At 37.3% G+C, this 27,223-nt stretch overlaps 2 protein-coding genes and 1 long non-coding RNA gene across 9 annotated transcripts in view; 2 read left to right on the top strand and 1 right to left on the bottom strand.

Moving 5' to 3' along the window:
* The window catches only part of PRPF39 (pre-mRNA processing factor 39), a 46,589-nt gene extending 23,605 nt beyond the window's left edge, over positions 1-22,984 (top strand). For 5 of the 6 annotated variants that reach the window (XM_084885152.1, XM_084885157.1, XM_084885156.1 and 2 more), the window contains 10 exons: positions 976-1,143; positions 9,716-9,881; positions 10,786-10,893; positions 15,532-15,696; positions 16,008-16,134; positions 16,679-16,947; positions 17,781-17,965; positions 21,252-21,326; positions 21,849-21,969; positions 22,224-22,984. In XM_084885152.1, the coding sequence (XP_084741278.1) occupies positions 976-1,143; positions 9,716-9,881; positions 10,786-10,893; positions 15,532-15,696; positions 16,008-16,134; positions 16,679-16,947; positions 17,781-17,965; positions 21,252-21,326; positions 21,849-21,969; positions 22,224-22,280 (1,441 nt within the window). In that variant the 3' untranslated portion in view covers positions 22,281-22,984. The remainder of the gene's footprint in view (positions 1-975; positions 1,144-9,715; positions 9,882-10,785; positions 10,894-15,531; positions 15,697-16,007; positions 16,135-16,678; positions 16,948-17,780; positions 17,966-21,251; positions 21,327-21,848; positions 21,970-22,223) is intronic. The other variant, XM_084885154.1, reaches the window with a different exon arrangement.
* FKBP3 (FKBP prolyl isomerase 3) overlaps positions 1-27,223 on the bottom strand; it is a 48,442-nt gene that overhangs the window by 4,446 nt on the left and 16,773 nt on the right. Inside the window, exons 6-7 of one of the 2 annotated variants that reach the window (XM_084885385.1) lie at positions 25,453-25,550; positions 23,265-23,592 (exon numbers count right to left, since the gene is read on the bottom strand). In XM_084885385.1, coding sequence (XP_084741511.1) covers positions 23,538-23,592; positions 25,453-25,550 — 153 coding nt within the window. In that variant the 3' untranslated portion in view covers positions 23,265-23,537. Of the gene's footprint in view, positions 1-23,264; positions 23,593-25,397; positions 25,551-27,223 lie in introns of those variants that run through there. The other variant, XM_084885386.1, reaches the window with a different exon arrangement.
* LOC311623451 lies at positions 25,481-26,777 on the top strand. The gene is made up of 2 exons (XR_014795154.1): positions 25,481-25,613; positions 26,315-26,777. It is a non-coding gene; the product is annotated as an uncharacterized lncRNA (long non-coding RNA).

Here is a 27,223-nt window from a genome sequence, read left to right as displayed (position 1 = left end):
TGAACTCCACACCAACTGAGAAATTCCTTCTATATTTTAATCTCTATTTGTATAGGAAGCAATTGAATATAATTTTGAATTTAGCATTATCTACTTGATTTTTAAATTTTTCAAAAATTGAAGTTTTATTGACATATGTTGTGATAGAGTAGCCCTGTTATTCATGATTTCAACTGTCACAGTTTCCTGCAGACAACTACAGTCTGAATATATTAATTGGAAAATTCCAGAAGTAAACAATTCATAAGTTTTCAATTGTGTGCTGTTCTGGGTAGTGTGATTAAATTTTGTGTCTTCCTGCTCTTGCGTGCCCAGGTTGGCAATAATTTCTTTGTCCATCATATCCACACTGTGTACTTTAGTAGCTGTCTAGGTTATTAGATTGACTGTCGCACAGTATCCAGTGCTTGTGTTCAAGTAACCCTTATTTTCCCTAATATTGGCCCCAAAGTGCAAGAGTAGTGATTCTGGTGATTCAGGTATGCCAAGGAGAAGCTGTAAAGTGCTTCCTTTAAGTGAAAGGTGAAAGTTGTCGACTTAATAAGGAAAGAAAACTAAATCATATGCTGAGGTCACTAAAATCTACGGTAAGAGCAAATTTTCTATCCATGAAATTAAGAAGGAAAAAGAAATGTGTCCTAATTTGCTGAGAGATCACATTTTCATAACTTTATTACAATATATTATAATTGTTCTATTTTTTTGTAAATTTTTGTGACTAATGTATAATGTTAAACTTTTATTAGAGTTATGTATGTATAGAAAAAAAATTATAGATAGGGATTGGTACTGTGTGGTTTTAGTCATCTAATGGGGGTCTTGGATCTAATTTCCTGTGGATAAGGGGAAACTACTGTATATCATTTTGAGGTGTACAACGAAATGATTTGATATTTGTATATATTGGCAAAGTATAGACATTTTGCGAATGCATTTATCTTAGAAAGATAATTTAAAGGTAATTTAATTTTTCAGAACTTTTGAGCACGCTGTTCTAGCTGCAGGAACAGATTTCCGATCTGACAGACTTTGGGAAATGTATATAAACTGGGAGAATGAACAGGGAAACCTGAGAGAAGTTACAGCTATATATGATCGTATTCTTGGTATTCCAACACAGCTGTATAGTCATCATTTTCAGAGGTATGTGGAAAAATCAGTTAAAACACCTTTGATTACTCAGGTAATTAATTCCTAATATTTAGGAATATGTTTTCTTGCACGATAGTCATATTTTATTTATTTATTTATTTATTTATTTATTTATTATTATTATTATTATTTTTAAAAATATATTTTATTGATTTTGTACAGAGAGGAAGGGAGAGAGATAGAGAGTTAGAAACATCGATGAGAGTGAGTCATCGATCAGCTGCCTCTTGCACACCCCCTACTGGGGATATGCCCGCAACCTAGGTACATGCCCTTGACCGGAATCGAACCTGGGACCCTTCAGTCCCCAAGCCGACGCTCTATCCATTGAGCCAAACCGGTTTCGGCGATAGTCATATTTTATACACTTTTAAGTGTTGATATTTTCCCATATATCTTATTAATGTTTAGGAATGTTACTGTTTTTAGACTTTAGGTTCTCCTTATTTATTTTATAGATGAGGAAAGAAGAAGATTTTTATCTTTTGTCTGAGGTATTTCGGAGTAATGAATGAGAAAATAGAATCTTAAGTTTAATTATTCACTGCAGTACTAGCTCTGTACATGGCACATAATAGGTGCTTATTTAAAACTTGACTCATTAAAAGTATATTCTTGTGATTCGTGTAACAACTTAGATCGAAAATAGCAATGTACGTATTTTATGTAGTAAATCCTTCATATATTTAAGTAATCAAAATAATTTTATGTCAGTTTTCTACTGTGATTTTCCATTATGATAGATAACATTTCATTTTAATTAATGCTGTTAAAACCATTAATTCCATGTTCCAGTGTACTCAGAATATCCCATTGACATGGACTTAGAAAGTCTTTCTGAACAAGAAAGTATGATTGTGTTGCTTTTTTATTTTCTCTCATCTTATTGAGCATTTTCAGAACTGCAATCTTGAAATCTCTGTCATTCAACTTGTATAAATCCCATATATTCCAGTCTGTTTTCTGGGGATTTTTTTCTTTCTGGTCATTGTGGTTGTTCATGGCATTAGTTGTTCTCCTTTGTTTTCCCATTTATCTCTGAGGAGGTCTTTCTACTCTTTTCCAGTCAATGGTGCTGAATTGGAAGATTTTTTTCCCCCTCTGTGGCTTCCGTAGAGCTGTACCGCCTCTGCTGCTTGGGGTGAGGCTTGTTTTACCCTCACAGTAATGGCAGTCCTTGACCTCCAAGGGTCTAAACTAAGCACCCCTCCTTCAGTCATGGGGCGGGGGTAATGGTGGGGAGATCTGTTTCTACTGCAGCAGCTATTGGCCTACACACAGTACACTCCTGGAAACAATCCAAGGGCAACATGAAGGGAGTCTAATCAGTGGCAGGGCTCTGGGATCTGCTTTCTTTGCCTGAAAGCTGGCAGCCAGGCCCAATCGTGGGGAGCAATGTTGTAGGGAGGATGTCTGCTGACTCACAGCTCATGCATGTAACTCAGACCCCTTTCACAAGGTGCCCCCATGGTTCAGGCACTCTCTCACTGTTTGTGTGCTTAACCACACAATACCGCCACTCATTCCCACAGCCAGGCACTTGGCTGGGTTAGCTCCCTGTTGGTTCATACCAGCTGAGGAAAATTCCTGTAACCACTGTTGTCTGCAGACATGCTGCTGCGCTGTAGCCGTGTTCAGCTTCTCTCCTTTCTCTAGTCTCCCTGTTTATTCCAAGGAGCCCATCTTAGTTGTCCCAGTGTGCAGGTCTCTCAGGTATGCATCTGTTTTGAGCTGGGTCTTTCTTGAATTATAGGTGTTTGTTTTTGTTTTTTTTTTGAAATGTTAAGGGGAGAGGATAGATGCGCCCTCTGACATCACCTGTTGTTTTGTTTTTTTAAACTGTAATATTTTCTATGTTTTTGTCATAATTTTTTTTATGTAGTACTATAGGCCCGGTGCACGAAATTTGTGCGGGGGGCGGGGGGGGGGGGGCGGAGAGGGTGTCCTTCAGCCCAGCCTGCACCCTCTCCAATCTGGGACCCCTCTCACAATCCAGGACTGCTAGCTCCCAACTGCTTGCCTGCCTGCCTTCCTGATTGCCCCTAACCACTTCTGCCTTCCAGCTTGATCTCCCCCTAATCACTCCCCTGCCAGTCTGATTGATGCCTAACTGCTCTCCTGCCAGCCTGTTTGCCTCTAACTGTCCTCCTCTGCAGACCTGGTCCCCCCTCAAACTGCTCCCCTAACTTCCCTCCTCTGCTGGCTTGGTCACCCCTATCTGCCTTCCCCTGCAGGTTTGATCGCCCCAACTGTCCTCCCTTGCAGGCCTGGTCCCTCCCAACTGCCCTACCCTGCTGGCCTGATTGCCCACAACTGCCCTCTCTTTACAGACCTGATACCTCCCAATGATAAGTTTCTTTTTTTTTTTTTAGAGTTAATTATTGGTGTATAAAAATGCCATTGGTTTCTGAGTATTAATTTTGTATCCTACTTTGCCTAATGTATATGTATTATATTGTTACATATATTATATATATTGTTAATCCTCACCAGAGGATATTTTTTTCTAATGATTTTTAAAAAAACATATTTTTATTGATTTCAGAGAGGAAGGGAGAGGGAGATATAGATAAGAAATATCAACGATGAGAAGAATTATTGATCGGCTACCTCATGTACACCTCCTACATGTGCCTTGCCTGGGAATCAAACCTGGGACCTTGCAGTCCACAGGCCAAACGCTCCTCTATCCACTGAGCCAAACCAGCCAGGGCTCTAATGATTTTTTTAGGGAGGGTGGGAGGAGAAGTTGGGAGAGGAGAAGGAGATAAACATTGATGTGAGAATGATACACTGATTTGTTGCCTCCTGCATGTATCCTGACTTGGGCTGGAGAACAAACCTGAAACCCAGTACATACTCTTGACCAGGAATCAAACTCAAGATCCTTCGGTTCCCAGGCTAAAGCTCAAACTATTGAGCTATGTCCGCCAGGGCCTAATTTATATTTTAAATCTAGATGATTTTTGATGGATTCAGTTGTATTCTTTATAAATTTTGAAGTGTCATTGGGGAATATGTTCTCCCATTCAGTGGGTTGTCTTGTTTTTATTTTAATATTTTAAAATATATATTTTATTGATTTTTTTTATAGAGAGGAAGAGAGAGGGATAGAGAGTTAGAAACATCGATGAGAGAGAATAATCGATTAGCTGCCTCCTGCACACTCCCTACTGGATATGTGCCTGTAACCAAAGTACATGCCTTGACCAGAATCGAACCTGGGACCCTTGAGGCCACAGGCTGAGCCAAACCGGTTAGGGCTAATTGTTTTTTTTGTTTTGTTTGTTGTCTTTTCATTTTGTTGATTGTTTCTTTTGCTGTGTAATAACTTTTTAGTTTGATATGAATATTTTATTCCTCTGCTTCCATGACATATCTCCCTGGCTTACTGTGAGGATTAAATAAATCATAAGGTACTCAGAACAGTGTCTGGCATATGGCAAATGATGAATAAGTATTTTATTTTTCTTACCAATAATTACAGATTGTAGCTGAACTTTGAATCCTGGAAAAACTGGGTTATGAAAAGGCAGCCTTCTACACCCTGGCTGGATGACTAAGTTGGTTAGAATGTCATCCCAATGCACCAAAGTTTTGAATTCAATCCCCAGCTAGGGCACATACAAGAATCAACCAATGAATGCATAAATAAGTGAAAACAACAAATCAAAGTTCTGTTTCTCTCTTCCTCTCTCTCCCCCACCCCCATACTCAATAAATGTATTTTTTTTTTTTAAATATGTCTTTATTTAGAGACAGAAGAAGGGAGAGGTAGAAACAGAAACAGCAATGTGAGAGAGAAACTTGAATTGACTGCCTCTCACAGGCACCCTGACCAGGGATAAAACTCACAACCAGGATATGTGCCCTCACAGGGATCTGAACCGCTACATGTCAGTGTACAGGACAACATCCCAACCAATGAGCGACATGAGCCAGGGCCATGATCATTAATTTTTTTCTAAAGGCACCCCTCTTTGTCCTATTTCAAAAACATTTGTAGCAAACTATAGAGTAAATGCAATCCCTATCAAAATACTAATTGGCATATTTCACAAAACTAGCATAATCCAAAAAATACATAAAAAAACTGCAGCAATTGTGATAAAGAACAACAAAGTTGGAGATATCATGCTACCTGATATCAAGCTATATTGTAAGGCCATAGTACTGGTACTGGCATAAAAAGACATATAGATCAATGGAAGAGAATAGAAAGTCTAGATATAAGCCCACATCTATATGGTCATTTCACATTTGATAATGGAGACAAGAACATACAATGGGGTAAAGACAGACTATATCAATAAAGAGTATTGAAAACATTAGACATGTGCAAAAAGATAAAACAGGACCATCTTCTTACACCACATACAATAAAAAACTCAAAACAGATTAAAGACTTAAATATTAAGACTCGCAACCTGGTAGCTAGAATATCATCCCAATATGCCAAGATTGTGGGTCCAAATCCTGGTTGGAGCATATACAAGAAGCAACCAATTAATACATAAATAAATGAAACAGCAAATTGATGCTGTTTCATTTATTTATGTATTAATTGATGTTTCTTTCTCTATATATAAAATCAATTTTTAAAAAAGATTTGAAACCATAAAAACTCCTAGAAGAAAACATAGGCAGTAAAATATTATTATTCTTTTTTCTGATATTTCTCCTCAGGTAAGGGAAACAAAAGAAAAAGTAAATAAATGAGACTACATCAAAATGTATAAAGAACTAATACAACTGAATCTATCAGAAATTATCTAGATTTAAAATATAAATTAGGCCCTGGCAGACTTAGCTAATAGTTTGAGCTTCAGCCTGGGAACCAAAGGATCTTGGGTTTGATTCCTGGTCAAGAGTATGTACTGGGTTTCAGGTTTGTTCTCCAGCCCAAGTCAGGATACATGCAGGAGGCTTGGCTCCGTTCCAGGCTACAAAGTTTCAATTGTAGAAGATAAATAAACCCAGATACCAGGGCCTCCACTTGGGTCGCCAGGGGGCATGGCTGGCCTGCAAACCACCATAGGCCCCTCGCCCAGGCCACCGCATGCCCCAAGGGAACCCCCATTCTTATCTGGGACACTTAGGGCAAACCAGCTGGCCCCCACCCATGCACCAGGCCTCTATCCTATCTAATAAAAGAGTAATATGTAGATTGACCATCACTTCAACACAATATGGCTGCCCCCATGGGGTCAAAGATCCTGTCCCCATGTGGACACAGGATGGCCACCACAAGATGGCCAGCAGGGGAGGGTAGTTGAGAGGAGTCAGGCCTGCAAGGAAGGGCAGTTAGAGGCGATCAACTCAGCAGGTGAGGGCAGTTAGGGGTAACCAGGTCGACAGAGGAGGGAGTAGGGGGGCAAACAGGCTGGCAGGGGAGCAGTTAGACATCAATCAGGCTGGCATGGGAGTGGTTAGGGGGTGATCAGGCTGGATGGCAGAAGCGGTTGGGGGCAATCAGGAAGGCAGGCAGGTGAGCAGTTGGGAGCTAGCAGTCCTGGATTGTGAAAGGGATGTCCGACTGCTCGTTTATATCCGATCCCTGTGGGTCTAAACGGGCAGTCGGACATCCCTTGAAGGGTCCCAGATTGGAGAGGGTGCAGGCTAGGCTGAGGGACACCACCACCCCTATGCACGAATTTCATACACAGGGCCTCTAGTATGTTTATAATAGAAATTAGTTGAATGCATTATACATACTGCTGTTTAATATCCTTTTTTTCACTTAATGTATTGAGAATCGTTTTCCTTAATGTATAGCAAACTCACACATAGTGTTTATGTAAATAAATCTTATACTTTTACAAATAAATTTAAGTATAACTTCTCTGCTTTGAGAACCACTGAAATATTTTCTTTTGCAGAATATGCTCTTCCCACTTAAAGTCATTTATTTAGCACTTGTGTAACAGATGATATGCCTTTTAAGTTATAGGAATAAAGGCTTAAATCAGCTTTGTGAGTCATCTTGGCTATCATGTTGCTCAGGAGTTTAGGAGAAGAAATGTTAAGAAAGTAGTAATCTAAAATCTGCAGTAGAAATATTTGTGTAGGTTTAAATATTAGATTTACATTTAAGAAAATACCTAATTTAAAATCTTCCTTAGCATGAGGACTTCATAACGTTATCTAACTTCCCAGACCTAATTTTTGGTAGTCCTAAGCTCTAGACCTACTTATGTACTGATAATTTTCTAAAAGATGGTTTTTTATATTTTTAGGACTGTAATCATACATTTTTCACTTCCTATTTGGTGAAGTCATTTTTCTTAAGCACTTACAGCTTAATGTTTTCTTTTGGGAAACTTTCCCAATTCACCCAAACAGAAAGTATCTTGTCATTTGTGCCACCACTCTATATCTATCTATTTATATTTTTCTTAGCACTAATAACATTTTGGTCTCCTGTGTCCTTTACATGTCTGTCAGTTTCTGAGCCTTATGAATTCTTTTTATTCTTAATACCTAGGAATAGGGCTCAATGTATATTAAACAGTCAGCCATTGTCTTTTTCTTTAATCCTCACCTGAGGATATGTTTTTATTGATCTTAGAGGAAAAGGAGTGAGAAAGAGAAACATGGATGTGAGGAGATCCGGGCACATTCCCAGGTTGCAGGTTTGATGGGGTTCATATAGGAGGCAGCCAGGTGCTCAGTGCTTCTCTTTCAGACTGATGTGTCTCTCTTTCTCTCTCCCTTCATCTCTAAAATTAATTAAAAGGTAAATATATAATAAAATTAAGACATTTTAAATTTTTTCTTTCCATTGGTGAACTGGGTCAAGTTGAGTTTTGTATCTATTGACTTTGCATAATTTAAATTAGTTTTCGGTGTCATTTACATACATTTGTTAAAGTTTAAAAATACAGATGCCAATAGCCTAAATTAATTTTTAGAAACTTGGGGGAAAATTCATAATGTTGGAATATGTGATACATGTACAACCACATGTAAAGCCATGTCTAATAATTATATTGAAGAGATAGGTTTGGGTCAAAGGCTGGATAAAAATCTGAAAGACTTTAAGAGGTTAGATTTTTAGCTTGACAATAGGATAAACCTACTTAAATTATTTTGGCAGGAGGGGCTTATGATCATGTTTACTATGTCTTTTGAAAAAAATTATATTTATTGGTGAGAGAGAGAAGGGAGAGAAGAACATCAATTTGCTATTGCACTTATACATAGTTGCAACTTATAATAAGTTGCACTTATTCATTGTTTATGTGACCTGATAGGGAATTGAATTCGAATATTGGCATATGGGGATAGTGCTCTAATCAACAGCTATCTGGCCAGAATTCATTTTTACTTTTTGATAATAGTATTGGTTTGGGTATGCAAATTGTGATACTAGGAGCTAGAAGACCAGTTTATGTTTATTTAGATGAAAACTGAGCAAGTTATGAAGATTTATTTAGAAGGTAGAATCATTAAGACCTGATATTCAGTGGAATATAAGTATTAAGTTAGGTGGGAAGTTCTGAATGGGAAACTGGTTTGTTGGCATTACCTTTAATCACGATTAGAAATGCCAAGCATGTTGATTTTTGGATGAAGATGACATACTTAGTTTAAGACATTTTTGTATATAAGTTTCCAAAATGAGATAGTATAGATATTTAGCTCCTCAAATGCGTGTTTGTGTTTTTTTTTAATTAAAATTTGTATGTATATAAATTAGTGTATGGGAATAAAATGAAATAGTCTTTTTCAAAATACTCTTTGCTTAAAATTAATCTATATTTCTATGTATAGTGTGTTGGCAATTGGATATAGTAAGGTGGAATTTAGGAGAAAGATTTGGGCTTAAGCTATAGTTTTGAGTCATAGTATGCTTATTATTTTATACAATATTGGCCAGAAAATAGGAGAAAATGCAGAGTGGAATCATTGGGAATACATTGCACTTAGGCGCAGAAAGTAAGGGGGAACCTCAAAGGGCAGTCAGAGACTTGGAGGAAAGCCAGAGAGCCAAGGTGAAGAAAGTTCTAAAAGGAAGGTGTGGTTATCAACCTTAAATACTTCAGACATCATTAGGATCAAGGTATGAAACGGGTGTCCATTTAATTTTGCATGTAAGAAGTTCTTCATGACTTGAGAGCAATTTTGTTGGAATGTTTGATCCAAACACCTGGATTCAGTAACAATTGGCAGATGAGCAAGGAAAGACAAACATTTGTTGGTCATTTATTAATGGTCATTTATAATTTAAATATGGAAAACTATATTTAATTTTACAGTAACTTTGCAAGATAGGTGTGCCATTTTACAGATGAGAAAACCAAGATTTAGAGAAGAAAAAAAATTTAAGTAACTAACAATGGACAGAACCAGGATTTGAATTTATGCCTGTGCATGCTTTCTCTGTTCCATTGCAAAGGCAGGGAGAAAATGAAGATGTTTATAGACTGTTTTATCAAGTAGTAGGTTTTTACTATAGGGAGAAGAAAGAGTTTTGTGTTTTGATTTCTTTAAGTCAGAGGTCCTTTGAAAGAGTAATGTGAGATAGGAATTAACAGCATATATTTTTATTGTCTTCCTTTAGATTTAAAGAGCATGTGCAGAATAACTTGCCTAGAGATCTTCTAACTGGTGAACAGTTTATTCAGCTGCGAAGGGAATTAGCTTCTGTAAATGGACACAGTGGTGATGATGGTCCTCCTGGTGATGATCTGCCGTCGGGAATTGAAGACATAACTGACCCAGCAAAGGTAATTAGACGTAACAATCCTTTAAGCATGCCAAAACCAGTTTGGCTCAGTGGATAGAGCATTGACCTGTGGACTGAAGGGTCCCTGGTTCGATTCCGGTCAGGGGCATCTACCTTGGTCGTGGGGAATGTCAGGAGGCAGCTGATCAATGTTTCTAACTCTGTCCCTCTCCCTTCCTCTCTGTAAAAAATCAATAAAATATATAAGAAAAAATCCTTTAAGCATGAGAAAGTAAACTTGAATATCCCTTTACTATATGTGTTGTAGGACTTGTAGCTCATATAAAGTTAATTTCTGATTAAGATAACTGGAGTTCTTTAGCTGGTATGGTTTACTATGAGACATCTGGAAATAAGTTTAGAAGGAATATTTTGCCTACATTGTGATGTACTAGCCATATATATACTAATAAAAGGGTAATATGCTAATTAGACTGGGTCCGCTGGACATCTTTCAGATGTCTGACTTCCGGACAGGTAGGGGGCAACCAGGCCGGCAGGTGAGCGGTTAGGAGCCAGTGGTTCTGGATTGTGAAAGGGATATCTGACTGCTGTTTGGGATGGGGCCTAAACCAGTAGTCGGACATCCGCTGAGGGGTCCCAGATTGGATAGAGTGCAGGCCAGGTGAGAATCCCTCTTCCACCTCCTCTCCCCTTACCCCCCATGTGTGAATTTTGTGCACTGGGCTTCTATTTAAAAAACATAACAGGAAATATTTTGTTGGGAAATTGTTACAAATTTTAGTAGTGTTCATTGTACTTGCTCAAAATTGAGTGACAGTTTAAACCTAACCGTATTCTAAGACTAAGTATGTGTGGATAATACTAAATGTAAGTAGTGATATTTTAAAATTTCATTATATAACTTGTATAATTTAAAAAAAAAATTTCTTTTTCTTTCCAAGCTAATTACTGAAATAGAAAACATGAGGCACAGAATAATTGAAATTCATCAAGAAATGTTTAATTATAATGAGCATGAAGTTAGTAAAAGGTGGACATTTGAAGAAGGTGTAAGTATTTTTTCTTTGTAATGGTCTTAAAAGTATAGCAATAATATATTTTTCAGTTTCAAATAATGTCTTAATAAGAAGGCATTCTTCCCCTTTGTTGCTACCATTATAAATTTTATCATTTTCCATGATCAATTTTAGAATCTTATTAAATTCAGGCTTTTAGATATTTTTTTTTAATCTGAATCATACTTTTGAGAATTGTTCCATTTTTTTTCAATCCTTACCGAAGGATGTTTTTTTTTTCAATCCTTACCCAAGGATGTTTTCTATACAGAAGAAGGGAGAGAGAGAAAATCATGAGTCAGTTGCCTCTCATATGAACCCTACCAGGGGTATGTTACCTGATGGGGAATCAAATCTGAGTGATCTTTCAGTATACAGGACAACACTCTGAGTTATATTTCACATGTAGAAAAATACACCCATTTTTGGTGTTCAGTGAAATGAGTGTTTTTTTCAAAATCTAATTTTTTATTTTTTAACAGCTTTTAATACACTAGTGGCCCTGTGCAGGAAATTTGTGCACATTAAAAGGGGACTAATTAGAGGAAATAGTTTAATATTACTGTTCGCCCTTTCTCTATAATAGAAGTGTCAGATGAAAGAAAATTAGTAAAATGTATATGAAAAACTACCTCCTAAGTTTGGGGCTCACCATGGGACCCGGAGTCAAGTCCCACCCACCTACATGTGCCTCAAAATCGTGTAAGACTTGGCCCGCCTCCGCCCCCTTTGGGCTAGATCCCGACCTGGCCAGTCCCACCTATGTCAAGCCTCCCTGGGCAGGGAACGAGCCTCAGGTCCCCCAGCCTAGCCCCAGGACAGGAAGCGCACCTTGAGGTTCCCCATCGAGCCCTGCCGGGCAGGGGGCATGGCCTCAGGTACCCCGACCAAGCACTGGGGGTGCACCTTGGGGGCATGGCCTCAGGACCCCTGGCCTGGTGCCGGGGCAGGGGACATGGCCTGAGATCCCCTGTCAAGCCCTTCTGGGGCAGGGGAGGGTGTAGACTCAGTTCCTGCTGATTGTTTGTTAAGGCTCCTTATGGGAACTTGGCTTCAGCTATGGGTATAGCCATCTTTGTGATCGAGTGATGGTCAATTAGCATATTCCTTTATTAGATAGGATAATCCCCATATTATATAGTTTATTCATTTAACTTATATAATTTAATAGTTCATAATACATTCACAGAAAGCTACAACTATAACTGCAGTCGTTTTTAAAAAATTTTTTAAATTGATTTGAGAGAGAGACAGACAGACATCAATGTGAGAGAGAAACATCGAGTGGTTGCCTCATGAACATGACCCTTTCTGTGTATTAGATGCTCTAACCAACTGAGCCACATGAACCAAGGCACTACAGTTAATTTTAGAACTTTTTTTTCACCTCAAAAAGAAACACTTTCTATCCATAGCTCTCAACCCTCTATTCCTTTACTTGCATGACACCACCCAACCTCAGCCCCGGCCCCAAAGTACTATTATTCTAAACTACTTTCTGTTTCATAGATTTTCCTGTTCTGGCCTTTTGTATGAGTTAAATCATATAGTACAGTATCCATGTCCTCAGAGGATTGGTTCCAGGTCCCCTGCAGGCATCGAAATTCTTGGATGCTCAAGTTTCTTATATAAAGTGGTGCAGTATTTGCATATAGGATACAACACATCACTATTCCTGTGGATTCATCATAGTGCTTGGAGTGTGGCAAATTCAAGTTTTACTTTTTGGGATTTGCTAGGATTTATTTATTTATTTATTTATTTATTTATTTATTTATTTATTTTATTCTTTCAGTCTGTGGTTGGTTAAATCCATGGATGCAAATCCTTGCATGTGGAGGGCCAACAGTATATTTTTTTGTGACTGGCTAGTAAAATGATTTTTGTCAAATGTCTGCATTATAGTCACCACAAAATCAGGATATAGAACTCTTCTTTCATCCCAGAGATCCTGGTGGCCACTTTCCAGGGAGTAACCCCCATCCCACTCCTAAGCCCAGGCAGCCACTGATTTTCTTTCTGTTCTGAAGGAGTAATTGTTCAATTTAAAAATAATGGAAGAATAAGATTTTCTGAATATTAAAAAAATTGTGAAGTTCTGTTAAAATCCTATATAATAAAAGCCTAATATGTAAATGACCAACCTGCAGAACGAGCATTTGCTATGACACACACACTGACCACCAGGGGTAGACACTCAATGCAGGAGCTGTCTCCAGCCCACAGGTACCTAGCTAGCCAAGGCGGGTTCCAGTGAGGAGGCCCCCTGACCACCCTGCCAGTAGCCTCTCATGCAGGAGGTGAGCCTTGGTGGCACCAGAGGACATTGCCAGTAAGTGGGTGGCACCAGGCCAGCAAAGGCTGGTGCCAGTGGGGACCTCGATCGCCCCTCTGGTTGCCCCACAGATTGGCCCTGATTGCTTGTCAGGGCTAGGGACCCTACCCATGCACAAATTTCATGCATTGGGCCCCTAGTAACTAAATAAATGGAAAAAACAGTCTATTTCTTCTGTTTGTAAAGCCTAAAGAATTTAAAGGCCTCTAATTAAAAAAAAAAAAAAAATTAAATCAGTAATTATATTTATAATTTAAAAAAACAAAAAATAACGTTATTGTAGACATACATATTTTGGTGTTGGTTTATTTTTTATCTTTTTATCATTTATTTGCTTATTTGTTTTTAATTTAATAAATCTTCATTGTTCAGGTTATTACAATTGTTCCTCTTTTTCCCACTCTCTGCCTTTTCCCACACACACACCGTCTTCATCCATAGTGTATGCTTTTTGTTCAGTCTCTTTCTGCACCCCCCACTCCTTTTTTCCTCGAGAATTGTCAGTCCACTTCCTTTCTATGCCCTTGATTCTATTATAATCACCAGTTAATACTGTTAATCATATTTTTTATTCCCTTGGTTTTTAGATTCACTTGTTGACAGATATGTATTTGTTGTTCATAGTTTTTATCTTTTATCTTTTTCTTCTTTAAGAATACCTTTCAGCATTTCATATAATTCTAGTTTGGCGGTGATGAACTCCTTTAGCTTTTTCTTATCTGTGAAGCTCTTTATCTGCCCTTCAATTCTGAATGATAGCTTTGCTGGGTAGAGTGGTAGAGTAATCTTGATTGTAGTTTCTTGCTGTTCATCACTTTGAATATTTCTTGCCAATCCCGTCTGGCCTGCATAGTTTCTGTTGAGAAATCAGCTGACAGTCGTATGAGTGCTCCCTTGTAGGTAACTGTTTTTCTCTTGCTACTTTTAATATTCTTTGTCTTTTGCTCTTGGCATTTTAATTATGATGTGTCTTAGTGTGGTCCTCTTTGAATTCCTTTTTTTGGGGTTCTGTGCCCTTCTTGGACTTGTAAGTCTATTTCTTTCACCAAGTTTTCTGTCACTGTTTCTTCAAATAGGTTTTCAGTATCTTGTTCTCTTGCTTTTTCTGGGACCCCCATAATTCTGATGTTGGTATGCTTGAAATTGTCCCAGAGACTTCTTACACTATCTTTAACTTTTTGGATTTTTTTTTGCTTTTTGCTTTTCTGGAGGAGTGTTTTTTGCTTCTTGATATTCCAAATCTTTGACTTGATTCCTGTGATCCTCTGGTCTGCTTTTTAGGTCTCGGTATAATGTTTCTTATTTCAGTCAATGTATGCTTAATTTTTAGTTGGTCCTTTTTCATATCCTTGAGGTTCTCACTAAATTTATCAGCTGTTTCTAGAAGATTTTTGAGTAACCTTATAACTATGGTTTTGAACTCTATACCCAGTAGTTTTCTTTCATTCATTTCTTTCATTTGTGACCTGTTTTTTTGTCTCCACATTTTAGCTGCTTCCCTGAGTTGATCGAGTGGCCTTGTGTGCTAGGTGTCCTAGCAGGGCCCAGTAGCTCAGCCTCCCCAGTTCCTAAGGTAGACACTGTTGGTGCACCCCTTTGTGGGCTGTATGTACAATCTCATTGTAGTTAAGCCTTGATTGTTGTTGGTATCACTTGGGGAGTTGACCTCCAGGCCACTTGGCTGTCGGGATCAGCAGTGTCTCCACTAGGAGCACTTCTGTGTTCAGCTTGGATGGGGCAGAGTTTCAGGGTGGAGCAGACAGCCTTGCTTTCCCGTCAGTCCTGCCCTAAGAAGTCCCTGTTCTCAGTGTCCCACGGCAATGGCTGCACGCACCTCTGAGAGAAGGCTGCTCTTGAGTTTCGCCTGCTGTCAGACAGTCCAGTTTCTCCCCAGTTGAGTCTGGCACACAAAGTCTCACCTGGAGCTGGATTTCAGTGCAGTCGGGAGGTTTTGTTTTCCTCCTGAACAAGAAAGCTAGGCACGAGTTTGCTGCCTGCCCTCTCCATGAGCTGCGAGTAAGCCAGCAGCGTATTCAGGCGCCTGCCCTTTCCACGCGCATGGGTCTGCACACCTTCACAGCTCCTGAGTCTGTGCCTTTCCCTTTCCTTCTAGTTGTAGAATTTCCACTCGCCCAGCTTTTTGGTGGTTCTGAATGATGTCCACTCGGTCTTCTAATTGCAGTTTTAAAATTGTTGTGTGAGGCAGTGGTATAGATGTTTACCTTATGCCGCAACCTTGGTTTCCCAGGAAATTTTTTTTTTTTTTTGACTTTTATTGCCATGTCACTTTATTGTAGATTAAAAGACCTTATTTTCATGTGAAACCATTGGAAAAGGCACAACTAAAAAACTGGAAAGAATACTTAGAATTTGAAATTGAAAATGGGACTCATGAACGAGTTGTGGTTCTCTTTGAAAGATGTGTCATATCATGTGCCCTCTATGAGGAGTTTTGGGTTAAGGTAAGAAAATTTTATGCTCTAAAACTTGAATAATTATAAACATTGACTAGTGACTAACCTTTTTTGTACTTCTGTTGAACGTTGTTCATATAACTATATCTGTTGCATTAGGAGATGGTCTGCTTGCAACCAGATTTGACTGCTGCATATGCCAACCTCGTTGCCTCTCTTCGTCCTTCCTTACAGAAACTAGTCTAGTGGTTCAATAAAGGTGCTGAATGGGTTTAAAAATAGAATTTTATCGTTCTGTCACATATTTAATGGCTGGTTCAACTGTAAATTATTCAGTATTTCCTCTGTTCTATATGTAGTATGCCAAGTACATGGAAAACCATAGCATTGAAGGAGTGAGGCATGTCTTCAGCAGAGCTTGCACTATTCATCTCCCAAAGAAACCTGTGGTGCATATGCTTTGGGCAGCTTTCGAGGAACAGCAGGGTAAGAATGAGGAAATAGTTGATATTTTGGGGGATTTTACTTCTGGATGGAAGATACAGGAATTGAATGTTAAGTGATATTGTAAAGCAAATGCCAGTAAAATTTTTCTGTAAAGGGCCAAATACTAAATACACTTTGCAGGCTGTATGGCTTTTTTTTTTCTCAAAACTGTGCCGTTCTAGCCCAGAAGCAGTTGTAGATAATACATAAACAAAAGTGTCTGTACCAGTTTTTAAAAATTAAAAACAGGCAGCCCAATTGGTATGATTCAGAGATTATCAACCTGTGAATCAGGTCACAGTTCAATTCCTGGTTTCAGGTTCCATTCCCAGTAGGTGGTGTGCAGGAGGCAGCCAACAGTGATTCTGTTATCATAGATATTTCTATCTCAAAAGAAAAAAAATTTTTTTTTTCAATTAAAAAAAGAAACGTTAGGAGGCAGAAGGCCGGATTTAGTTTAATGGGCGGTTACTTGGCAATACCTGGCTTAAAGGATATTTCAAAAGTTTAAACAAAAGCATAAATATTTAATTACTATTTCTAGGTAATATTAATGAAGCCAGGAATATCTTGAGAACATTTGAAGAATGTGTTCTAGGATTGGCAATGGTTCGTTTGAGAAGAGTAAGCTTAGAACGACGACATGGAAATATGGAAGAAGCTGAACATTTGCTTCAAGATGCTATTAAGAATGCCAAGTCGAATAATGAATCATCGTTTTATGCTATTAAACTAGCTCGGCATCTTTTCAAAATACAAAAAAACTTTGCAAAATCAAAAAAGGTGCTTTTGGAAGCAATTGAAAGAGACAAAGTATGTAATATTTGTGTTTTTGGAATATCTTCCATAAAAAACCAGTGGTCATTTTTTTGTTTTGTTTTTTAATTTTCATTTTGGCAACTATGATGAAAGATTTGGTCTGTATGTAATATGTTTAATTACTAAATGAAGACAACAGTCCCTCTAAACTGATGTTGCCATTCTGTAAAAAAAAAATTTAAGTTATCAATTAAAAGGTTGCAGACACTGCTACATTCTATTTTCTCCACAATTTGAAATTGTATAGCAGATTTACTGATTATTAATTAGAGGATCTTCAGAGAAAAAAAGCATGGCAGTTACCTACTCTACAGAAAATGTGGCAGTGAGATTGTTCTCCTTTTCCAAAGTATTGCTTTTTATATATCAATTGATAGGAGGCAGAATATGGGAAATAGCTCATATTTTACATTTTTAGCTGATCCCATGTCTATTATATATAAGACAGGTTTTATAACTGTTTGCTTCTTGCTGTTTAAGATAATTATCTACAGTTGTAAAAATTTAATTTACTGAGCAGTACAGAGGTCATTTTTTTATGTTTTAGTTTATATTTGTTATGGTAAGTCAAGCCACATTAAACTCAAGATAGGATATAGGACTTTAATTTATTGCCACTGAACGATTTACATATTGTATAGGATATACTAGGATGATGTGCTAGTTTTTATTCAGTGAATGCTGAAAATAACACAAGTTACATTTTAATATATAATTTTCAATATTAAATTTTTCAAATTGAGACATTAAAATTAGGGCATTTTAAATAACTGTGGTCTAATCAAAATATCTTAGAAATATTATTAACGATACTACTTTTTACACAGGAAAACACAAAGTTATACCTCAATTTACTTGAAATGGAATATAGTGGTGACCTCAAACAAAATGAAGAAAATATCCTAAATTGTTTTGACAAAGCTATACATGGTTCATTACCTGTTAAAATGAGAATTACATTTTCTCAAAGAAAAGTGGAATTTCTTGAAGATTTTGGTTCAGATGTTAATAAGTAAGATCTTAATCATATATTATCTATTTGAATAGTAAATGAGCATTGATAGTTTGGGTTGGGAATTTGATGATTAGTACAAATTAATATATTGTTAAATTTAAAATGTTTGCCTAGGTTACTTTTTCATCACGTATATCTGGGGTAAATTTAGTTTTGCAAATGTATATATGTGCTTAATCATAGGACAGATGGTTTTACTTCTTTCTAAACTATTCTTAGAATTTTAGCATGGTAATTCATTTTTTTTATTTTTTTTATTTTTTTTATCAATCTTTATTGTTCATATTATTACAAAGGTTCCTCATTTCTTCCCCCCTCCACCAGGTTCCCACCCCACCCTCTGCCCCCTCCCCATCCCCCATTGTCCTCATCCATAGGTGCAGAGTTTATGTTCAGTCTCTTCCTCCCTCCCTTTCCCCGATAGTAAATCCCTTTTCAGATAGTAAATCTGTTACTTAGCATTTTCTCATATCAATAATACCTCCACATGCCCAATGATACACTTCACACAAAAGACATTTCCAAATAGGTCAACCAGCCTCATCCAGGCCCCACCCAAGGCACTCACAGATCAACACCCCAGCGCTATACTAACTCAACACATCCAGATCTAAGCCTTCATCACTTGATTCAGCAGACCCTCAAGTTCCCACAAAAGTTTCCAGCCATGTCTGAGAGGCAGCCGTGGGCAGGGACAGGCGAGGAGCGAGCTGTTTCGGGCCTGGCTGCTCCGGGCCTGGCCTCTTGCTCTGGTTCGTTCCACAACCAGCTGCTCCGGGTCTGGTCACTGCCGCTCCCGACCTAGTTGCTCTGGACTTGGCTGTTGCTGCTACAGGCCTGGCCGCACCCGACCCGGCTGCTCTGGGCCCGGTTGCTCCGGTCCCGGCCGCTCCGGGCCTGGCCGCTCCCAGCCTGGCAGCCGCTGTTCCGGGCCTGGCCGCACCCGACCCGACTTTAGCATGGTAATTTAAACAATGAGTGGATGAGGGAAGGCAGGAAGCAGCAATGCCTCGAGAAAGGAAATGGATTAAGGCTTGAACCTTGAAACACATAAATATTTGGTATATAGCCACTAAAGGTGGATTAGCCTGGAAGAATGCTATTTTTATGATTTAAACTTGCAAAATAAAAGAGTAGAACTTTATTCGAGTATTGCTGTGATTCCATTCTTACATGATTCTAGTAAGGAAATATCCCAGTTCCTATTAAACATGTGCCTTCCCTAATTATTTTAATTTAGAGTTATGTCCTTTGAAATAGCTGTTGATAAAATTAGAATTAGTTTTGTGTCTGTATTTACACGTGTGTGTATACATCCTTGATGGCTTAATAAAATTTTAAACTAAATCATTTAATACATTAGTATATATGTGCTTGGCTTTAATTAAATGTTTTATAAGAATTACCTAACGTAAAATACATAGCAATCTGATAAGGGGTATAGGTACTTGTTATTCTTTCAATGGATGGAAAGGGATTTAAAGAAAGATCACTTAGCTATTACATAGTGCATCTGGGATTAGTTATCATCCCACCTGGATTTAGAACGTACTTCATTGTCTGTACTGTTAAGCACCTCATATCCTGTGTATTTAATGTCTTCTGTTTGTTTTGCACTGAAAAAAAATTAAATAAAAAATAGCATGTGTAATTCTAGCTTTTAGTCCAGTTGGATGGGATGGTGATCAGAGGATATACATGTGTATGAGGTAACATATAACTTCTAAGCTCTGAATCAGAATGGATTTATCATCCTTCATAGGGGAGGTAGGGCTTAACTACTGGATACTGATAAGCTGAGGAGAGGATAAAATGTAAAAGCAAGTTAAAATTTTTATTCAAATAACATCAGCTCGATTGGAGGGTTTTCTGGAGTAGTAGAAGTGATATTGTTCTGTGCTTTGAAAGCTAGTCTGAGTTCAGAGAACATAGAATACACAATTGACAGGAAACTATTAGTGGTTTTATAGACATTAAATTTTAATTTGGTAATAATATGCAGACAAATCAGAAGCTCAATACAAATATGCCAATTAGGTCCTTGCAAATACAGTTAAGTAGGACCTTTAGTATTGGGAAGTAGGTTGTTAAAATTTTTAAAAAGGTATAATGTGAAAAGTAAATGAACCATTTAAAAATTTAGGTAGCAATATAAGGAACTGGTAAGAATTAATGTTGCAGTCTGAAAAATACAGGCTTAAATCCTAGCCCTGTCACTTACTGATTTATGTATTCCTATTTTCAAACTTTTTCTATGGAGGTTGAGTCTCTATCACCTAACCTACAGGTTGTTAAAGGCCTTAAGGAAATTAGTCCATTTAAAGTGCTTGAAAATGAGTAAACATTTAACCTGAGATTACTGGTATTAACAATTTTACATATGTCACATCAGAATTTTGTGAAAACTTATCTCTTTAATCATTGGTAACCAATTATACTGTATAGTTCTAATTCAGTTTATCACATGGCCAAATTTTAAAAGCATTTTATTCTAAATGCAGGTGTCTTCAATAGCATTGTTAAATTAGATTCAAAAGTATACAAATTGTAGAATTGTCAGGTCTCGTGTTGCTCTAGACAAAAACATCAAGATCCTTGTCTTAGTTGTGTTGTAGATTCGAAAGCAAGTTCTCCTTATGTATTAGAAATGATAAGCTTGCCGAAACCGGTTTGGCTCAATGGATAGAGCGTGGGCTTGGGGACTGAAAGGTCCCGGGTTCATTTCCGGTCAAGGGCATGTACCTTGGTTGCGAGCATATCCCCAGTAGGGGGTGTGCAAGAGGCAGCTGATCGATGACTCTCTCTCATCGATGTTTCTAACTCTCTATCCTTCTCTCTTCCTCTCTGTAAAAAATCAATAAAATATATTTAAAAAAGAAAAGAAAAAGAAATGATAAGCTTGGCCAGCATCCCTTCAGCTTTAGACAACTGTAGTACACAAAATATTTTTCCAGTAGCTCATAAAAAATTTTGCAACTCCTGCTTTGGGTCATATTCTCATCTCTAAACCATTAATTGGTCCAGCGGTATAATGTTTTTAGCCAGGCCTATATCTCTGAACCACATAGAGTGAAAAGGAAAGTACAGGGCAATGGTTTCGCAGAGGAAATAGATTTTAAAAAAGGTAGTTGAGGACTGATTTGGCTGCTAGCTTAAATAAATAAATAAATAAAAAGGATGTCCATTGCAACATATTTTGTTTTCCTAAGTAGAGATAAGTAACTTTTAAAAATTAATGTTTTGGGTTTTGTATATTTCAATGGATTTTTTTATTCCTTCTCAGGCTTCTGCATGCTTATGATGAGCATCAAACACTCCTAAAAGAACAGGATTCTTTGAAAAGGAAAGCAGAAAATGGGTATGTACATATTTGTTGAATCAGGGAAGGATGTTTAAAAGATATTTCTCATTGTGGAAATGCCTTTAAAGAAAAATATATGTAATTTATCCTCACCCAAGGATATGTTTGATTTTTTGAGAGGAATGAACAAAGACAAATATTTTTAAATATTACCTTTGCCAGGCCAGTGTGGCTCAGTGGTTGAACGTTGACCTATGAATCAGGTCATGGTTCAATTCCCCATCAGGGCACATGCCCAATTTGTGGGCTTATTCCCCGGTGTGGGGCATGTAGGAGGCAGCAGATGATTGATTCTCATCATTGATGTTTCTTTCTCTTTCTCCCTCTCTGAAATTAATAAATATATATACTTTTAAATAGTTTCCTTTATATTGTGGTAATTTACTTTATTTTCATGATTTGAAAAATGGTTTACAACTCCAAGTGGTAGAGAACTTCCGTAAAATAAATGTACACAGGTAACATTTATCTGTTACTTATTGTAAGAGCTGTTAAAAGTTCGTTTGACCTTTTATGTAGATCAGAAGAACCAGAGGAAAAAAAAGCACACACAGAAGATACAATTTCATCCTCTACGCAGTTGATGGATGGTGATTTACAAGCAAATCAAGCTGCATATAATTATAGTGCCTGGTATCAAGTGAGTTTACATAATTATAAATGAATTTTTTGTTCATATGTTATTAGAAAAGCATATATTAGGGCAATCTTTTTTATTTTAGGGGAAAAAACAGGCCTTCTGTTTCAGATGGTATAATACATTATCCTTTGTGGTTGGTTGTCTTAGAATTTCAACAGTGAATACATGTCTGTTTTCTTACACATATCTGCTTTAATTTTGTATGAGCTCAACCATAGTTCTGGCATGCTAACATGTTTGCTTTTTCCTTTCAGTACAATTACCAGAATCCTTGGAATTATGGACAGTATTATCCTCCCCCTCCAACTTGATGGGAAAATATAAATAACAGATGGAGTGTGTGGAAAGTATAAAGTTATTTTTCAACAAGAGATGTAAACATAAGCTTGTCATATTTGACAACTTGTCTTCCCCATTTGTGTAACATATGATTTGTTTAGTATTAGGGAAAATGTCATTTAGTAGCTTACCACAGATACTATTTCCTACCATTTATAAAGTTTACTTTTTATTGGAGAACTATTTTTTTGATTTTTGCATTAAGTGGTCTAGAATTCTTTTGCAATGCATTTGCAACAGAGTTTTGTAGCCTTAAGGGTAGGAAAAAAACTGACTGCAAATCATGTCAGTGTAGTAAAAGATTCTAAAAATATGTAAAGGGCTGGTTATTAAGAGGATTTACCTCTCTGTAAAAAGAGAAAAAAGAAAAACAAACCCCACCAAAAAAAAAGTATTGTATTTTTAACCTTTACTGACCAGGCTTGGTCTGTGTGTTTCAGTTATCCCTATGAATTTGGATTTAACTGCAGAAAAGATACACTATTAAAACAGTATTTCATGGCATAGAGATTACAAATCAGAGAATCGAATGTTTGCATCCCTTTAAAAAAATGAAAATTGTATCAACTTATGTTTCAGAAGACTTTGTATTTACAATATTCATGTAAATTTGTGAACAAGCTTTCATTTTGATCAAACTGACCATCTACATTTTTGTAATAAAACTGAAGCTTCATCCACCAATTGTTATGAATTTATTTAGAGGGATTACCTAGTATTGACTTTATATAAAACGGTTATATTCAGCTATTACTCTTCTTGTCAGAATTTCTTCGACTTTTTATCTTTTTCATTCCTCTCAATCTCTGCTTCTTCTCACTATACAGAAATATTTAAATATTTTAAATGAATGTCTCTGTGAAAGCTATCTAGACAATTTGACTGCTGCTTCCAGGCTTGATGAAGTCTTAGTCCTAGTTAACCTAATCAGAACATTAATATTAACACCAAACAAATCAGGACATTGGGTACATTTTTATTGAAACTTTTAGTTTACATGAGGTAAAAGGAAAAATTCTTAAGAAGTATTTTACACAGCTGTAGTAAAATATTTTAAACTTCAGGGATTTATAACATTACATTTCTTAATTTGGGGGAGAAAGTAAACAAGTTCTAACATAACTCCTTGAATTTTCCAGTTCATTTCCATTACAATAGTAACCAGCTGTAATGAGTTATGTAACTTTCTTCAAGGCTATTGCTGTCTTTAGATCAGAAGCATTGCTATTTCAATCAATATCCACTAACTCCACTTCAAAAATGAGTTTTGCATTTGGTGGGATTCTGTTGAAGAAGTTAAGGTAAATAGGATAAAATTGCTTCTCATTCCCAATAATTTTAGTCTAATTAAAATTATGTATACTGGATATTGGCAATTAACTACAAAGAAAAGGGCTTTGCAGCTGATTCAGAGGCTAATACATTCCCAGCACAGTGGTTCCTAATAGATCTTAGTACTCCCAAATTAGCAACCACTTAATGAAGACTGCTGTTATTCAGTACTGAAAAAAAATTCCCCCAACCTAGCTGGGTATCAAGTCAAAGCTCATATGAGGTAGTACCTGATTTTGCTGTGAGTTTTAAAATGCTGAGTTTAGAGAAGAGTGTGACTTTTATCTGATTGATCTTAACATGCTTCTCAGAGAGTTCAGCTAGCCAACTCATTTTGATAGGCTTACTAGATGAGTTATATTTCCAGATAATTTTAATAACATTAGAGAGGACTTCCAAAATCTTTTTCCAAACTTACTCTAGTACAGTGGTTGGCAAACTGTGGCTCACAAGCCACATGCGGTTCTTTGGCTCCTTGAGTGTGGCTCTTCCACAAAATACCACAGCCTGGGCAAATCTATTTTGAAGAAGTGGCATTAGAAGTTTAAGTTTAAAAAATTTGGCTCTCAAAAGAAATTTGAATCATTATACTATTGATATTTAGCTCTGTGACTAATGAGTTTGCCAACCACTGCTATAGTACAATGCGAATGGAACCAAAAACAGAAAAAAACTACCTTCCCACTTAGCTATTTGTATCAACTGAGTTCTGGTAGTATGGTCTGGAGTTGGCTTTTTTTTTTTCTTTTTTTCCCCCAATAAGAAAAAAGTGAAAAAAGTTACTGTCATTAGTATTGATCACAAAAGCTTATAGTATTTTGAACTCTGTTCTTCATTTTATAACTGGTAATCCCCCATATGTGTTCCATTTTTATAATTGTCTGAAATTACACTGTAGCAAAACTACCATGAGACACAACTGCATTCTACAGTATGCTACTGTTTGTGTTGGGCAACTTAACTCCGTAAAGTAATTAACTCCTTCAGGCAACTGCCTGTCACAAAGGAAAACTTAAACCTCAGTTTGTCTTAAAAACTAAGAGCATGAGTAAGAGGAAGAAAGGAGATTCCAGCTCAGGTTTGAATACTATATACCAATACATAATCCAGTATCATCAAAGGGTAATATGCAAATAGAACTGAACAACCAATCAAAGCATAACATGCTAATGACATGCTATAGCTGCTCAACCACTTGCTATGTCGTGCACTGACCACCAGGGGGCAGTAGTAACCTACTTGGCTGCTGGGGTCCATCACCTCGGGACTGAGTGAGAGGGGCCAGACATGCCCTGGAGCCCTCCCTAGGTCTCTCCCTGCCCTGAGTGTGCACTGGTGGGGTCCCTCAGCCTGGCCTGTGCCCTCTTGCAACCTCTTCTGGGATGTCTGCTGGTTTCAGGCTCATCCTCCAGGCCACTCACTCCCTTGGGAGGGAGCCAGCCATAGGACTCATGGCTGGCAAGCACTGCTGTTGCAGTATAAGCCTTTCCTGGTGGTAACCGATGGGACATGAGCCTCTGGCATGCACAGTGGAGCTAGGATAAGTGGGAGAGGCAGGCAGGAACTGCAGGCAGCGCTGGACTGAGGGTTTCAGCCCCATCTCTGCTGGCCAGAGGGACCCCACCTGTGCATGAATTTGTGTACCAGACCTCTAGTATTGGAGGTGTTGACACAAAAGCATCTAACTGTAAGGAATTCCAATCTGAACAGGATCCCTGACCCAGAGGTTAACCTGGATAGCATAGCATCTTTCATACCTTCAGGTGATCCTTTTTAGTGTTTTTCCTTTAAGTACAAAGGAAAAAAGGATACTTGGCATCAGGCTGTCCTTTCTTCCCATAAGCCCATTCTGGTTCAATTTCTAGTCGAGCCTTTTCTCCTTTACTCATAGTCAAGAGTGCTTCATCCCACTAAAGGCAAGAATATAAAATCAAAACTAATGCTTCTCAAAAAAATACAAGTAAAACAAGAAGGTAAGATTATATACAGAAAGACATTTTATTACTGGATTTCATGTCATAAATGGCAATGTCCTTGGGAGAGTTCTCAAATCACTGTCCTTTATTTCAATGAGAAAAGGACATATTAAACAAGTTTTTAGTATACTACTCAGATGCCTTAAATGATATAATATAAAAACTTTTATAAACTAATGTGGAAACAGAACTAGTTTGCTAGTACTATAATTTCTTTGCTACACTATTATATCCTAGGACAAATTTCTGAAATTATTTCTATAAGGATAAACTAACAAGTACTAACTCTAAAACTATCTTAAGATTATCAAACTGTTAATAGTGGAGGCATGATGGTAAGTGCCCAGTCATTCACCAGTGACTGACACTATACTTTCAGTCCGGAAGACAAAACATCCTGGGAGCTTAACATGTTAATATATTTTATAGAAGGTAAAATTACTCAAAGAAATGAGAGATTTCTGGGTTGCTGCTACATTTTGTCCAAATTTGGATCTTAAAGCCATTTACCAAAAACAGTTAAGTAAATACAATGAAAGGATATAGAATATATGACTATTATATGTTCTGTTTAAATGTAACTGTTCCATAAAGTTCAAGGGATAGAGACAGATTTGCCACATAATGTAAATTAAGAAAATGAACTACCATGTTTCCCCGAAAATAAAACATCCTCCGAAAATAACACCTACTTACAGGTTTCCTTCTGAGTGAAATATAAGGCATCCCCCCGAAAATAAGGCCCCCCCCCCAGGCTCTGTCTCAGAATGCTATTGCTAAACATGAGAGATTTGGTCCACTGATTCTGAAAGAAATGGAGTCACAAGAAATTCACCAGGAAATTCAGGAATTGGATTGTTATGATGATGTTCCAGAAGATGATGACATGATTGTCATTGAATAAATGAGTAAATTCTTGATACTGTAGGATTCACAGTTTGTCTGGTTTGTGTTGACAACTACCGTACTACCGTACCGTATACAGGTAATAAATTTCCTTTATTTTCATTTAACAATAAATGTGTACTGTATTCTTCTTCATGGAAAAATAAGACATCCCCTGAAAATAAGACCTAGCGCATCTTTGGGAGCAAAAATTAATATAAGACACTGTCTTATTTTTGGGGAAACAGGGTATCAATTTATCAGTAAGCAAATTAGTTAGAAAAACTTACTCTCAACTTAGTATAATCAGGTAGCATTAAGGTTATTTACAACTAAGCCTATAGTTCCAAATTATTTTATATTTTGGGATCTGGATACAATTGAACTGTATTTTAAGACTTACAAAGGTAAATACACGGTTGGTTCTGATAACTTCATTTAAATTCGTTTGTTATTAATGTTTGGTGTTCTGTGTAAAGACAGCTTAAGATATTAAGTGGACCCTAGCATGACAACCCGATTCGATGAATCTGATAGTACTATTTTTTTATCTCTTGTATACTGCAGGGGTCAGGTACAGCTAACTTCCCTTTTTCTGAGTTTTCTTCTGTTATCTCACAGGGAAAGTTCGGTAAAAATATACTTATGTTTGAAAGGTTTTCTGGTATTTGAGACTAGTTGTGAGAGGTTAGGGCTACGAACAAACTCTTGCTTTGATTAGT

Source organism: Pipistrellus hanaki (genome assembly GCF_964339955.1).
Source record: "Pipistrellus hanaki genome assembly, chromosome: 1".
NCBI lineage: Eukaryota > Metazoa > Chordata > Mammalia > Chiroptera > Vespertilionidae > Pipistrellus > Pipistrellus hanaki.
This window is presented reverse-complemented; position numbering and strand designations above follow the sequence as displayed.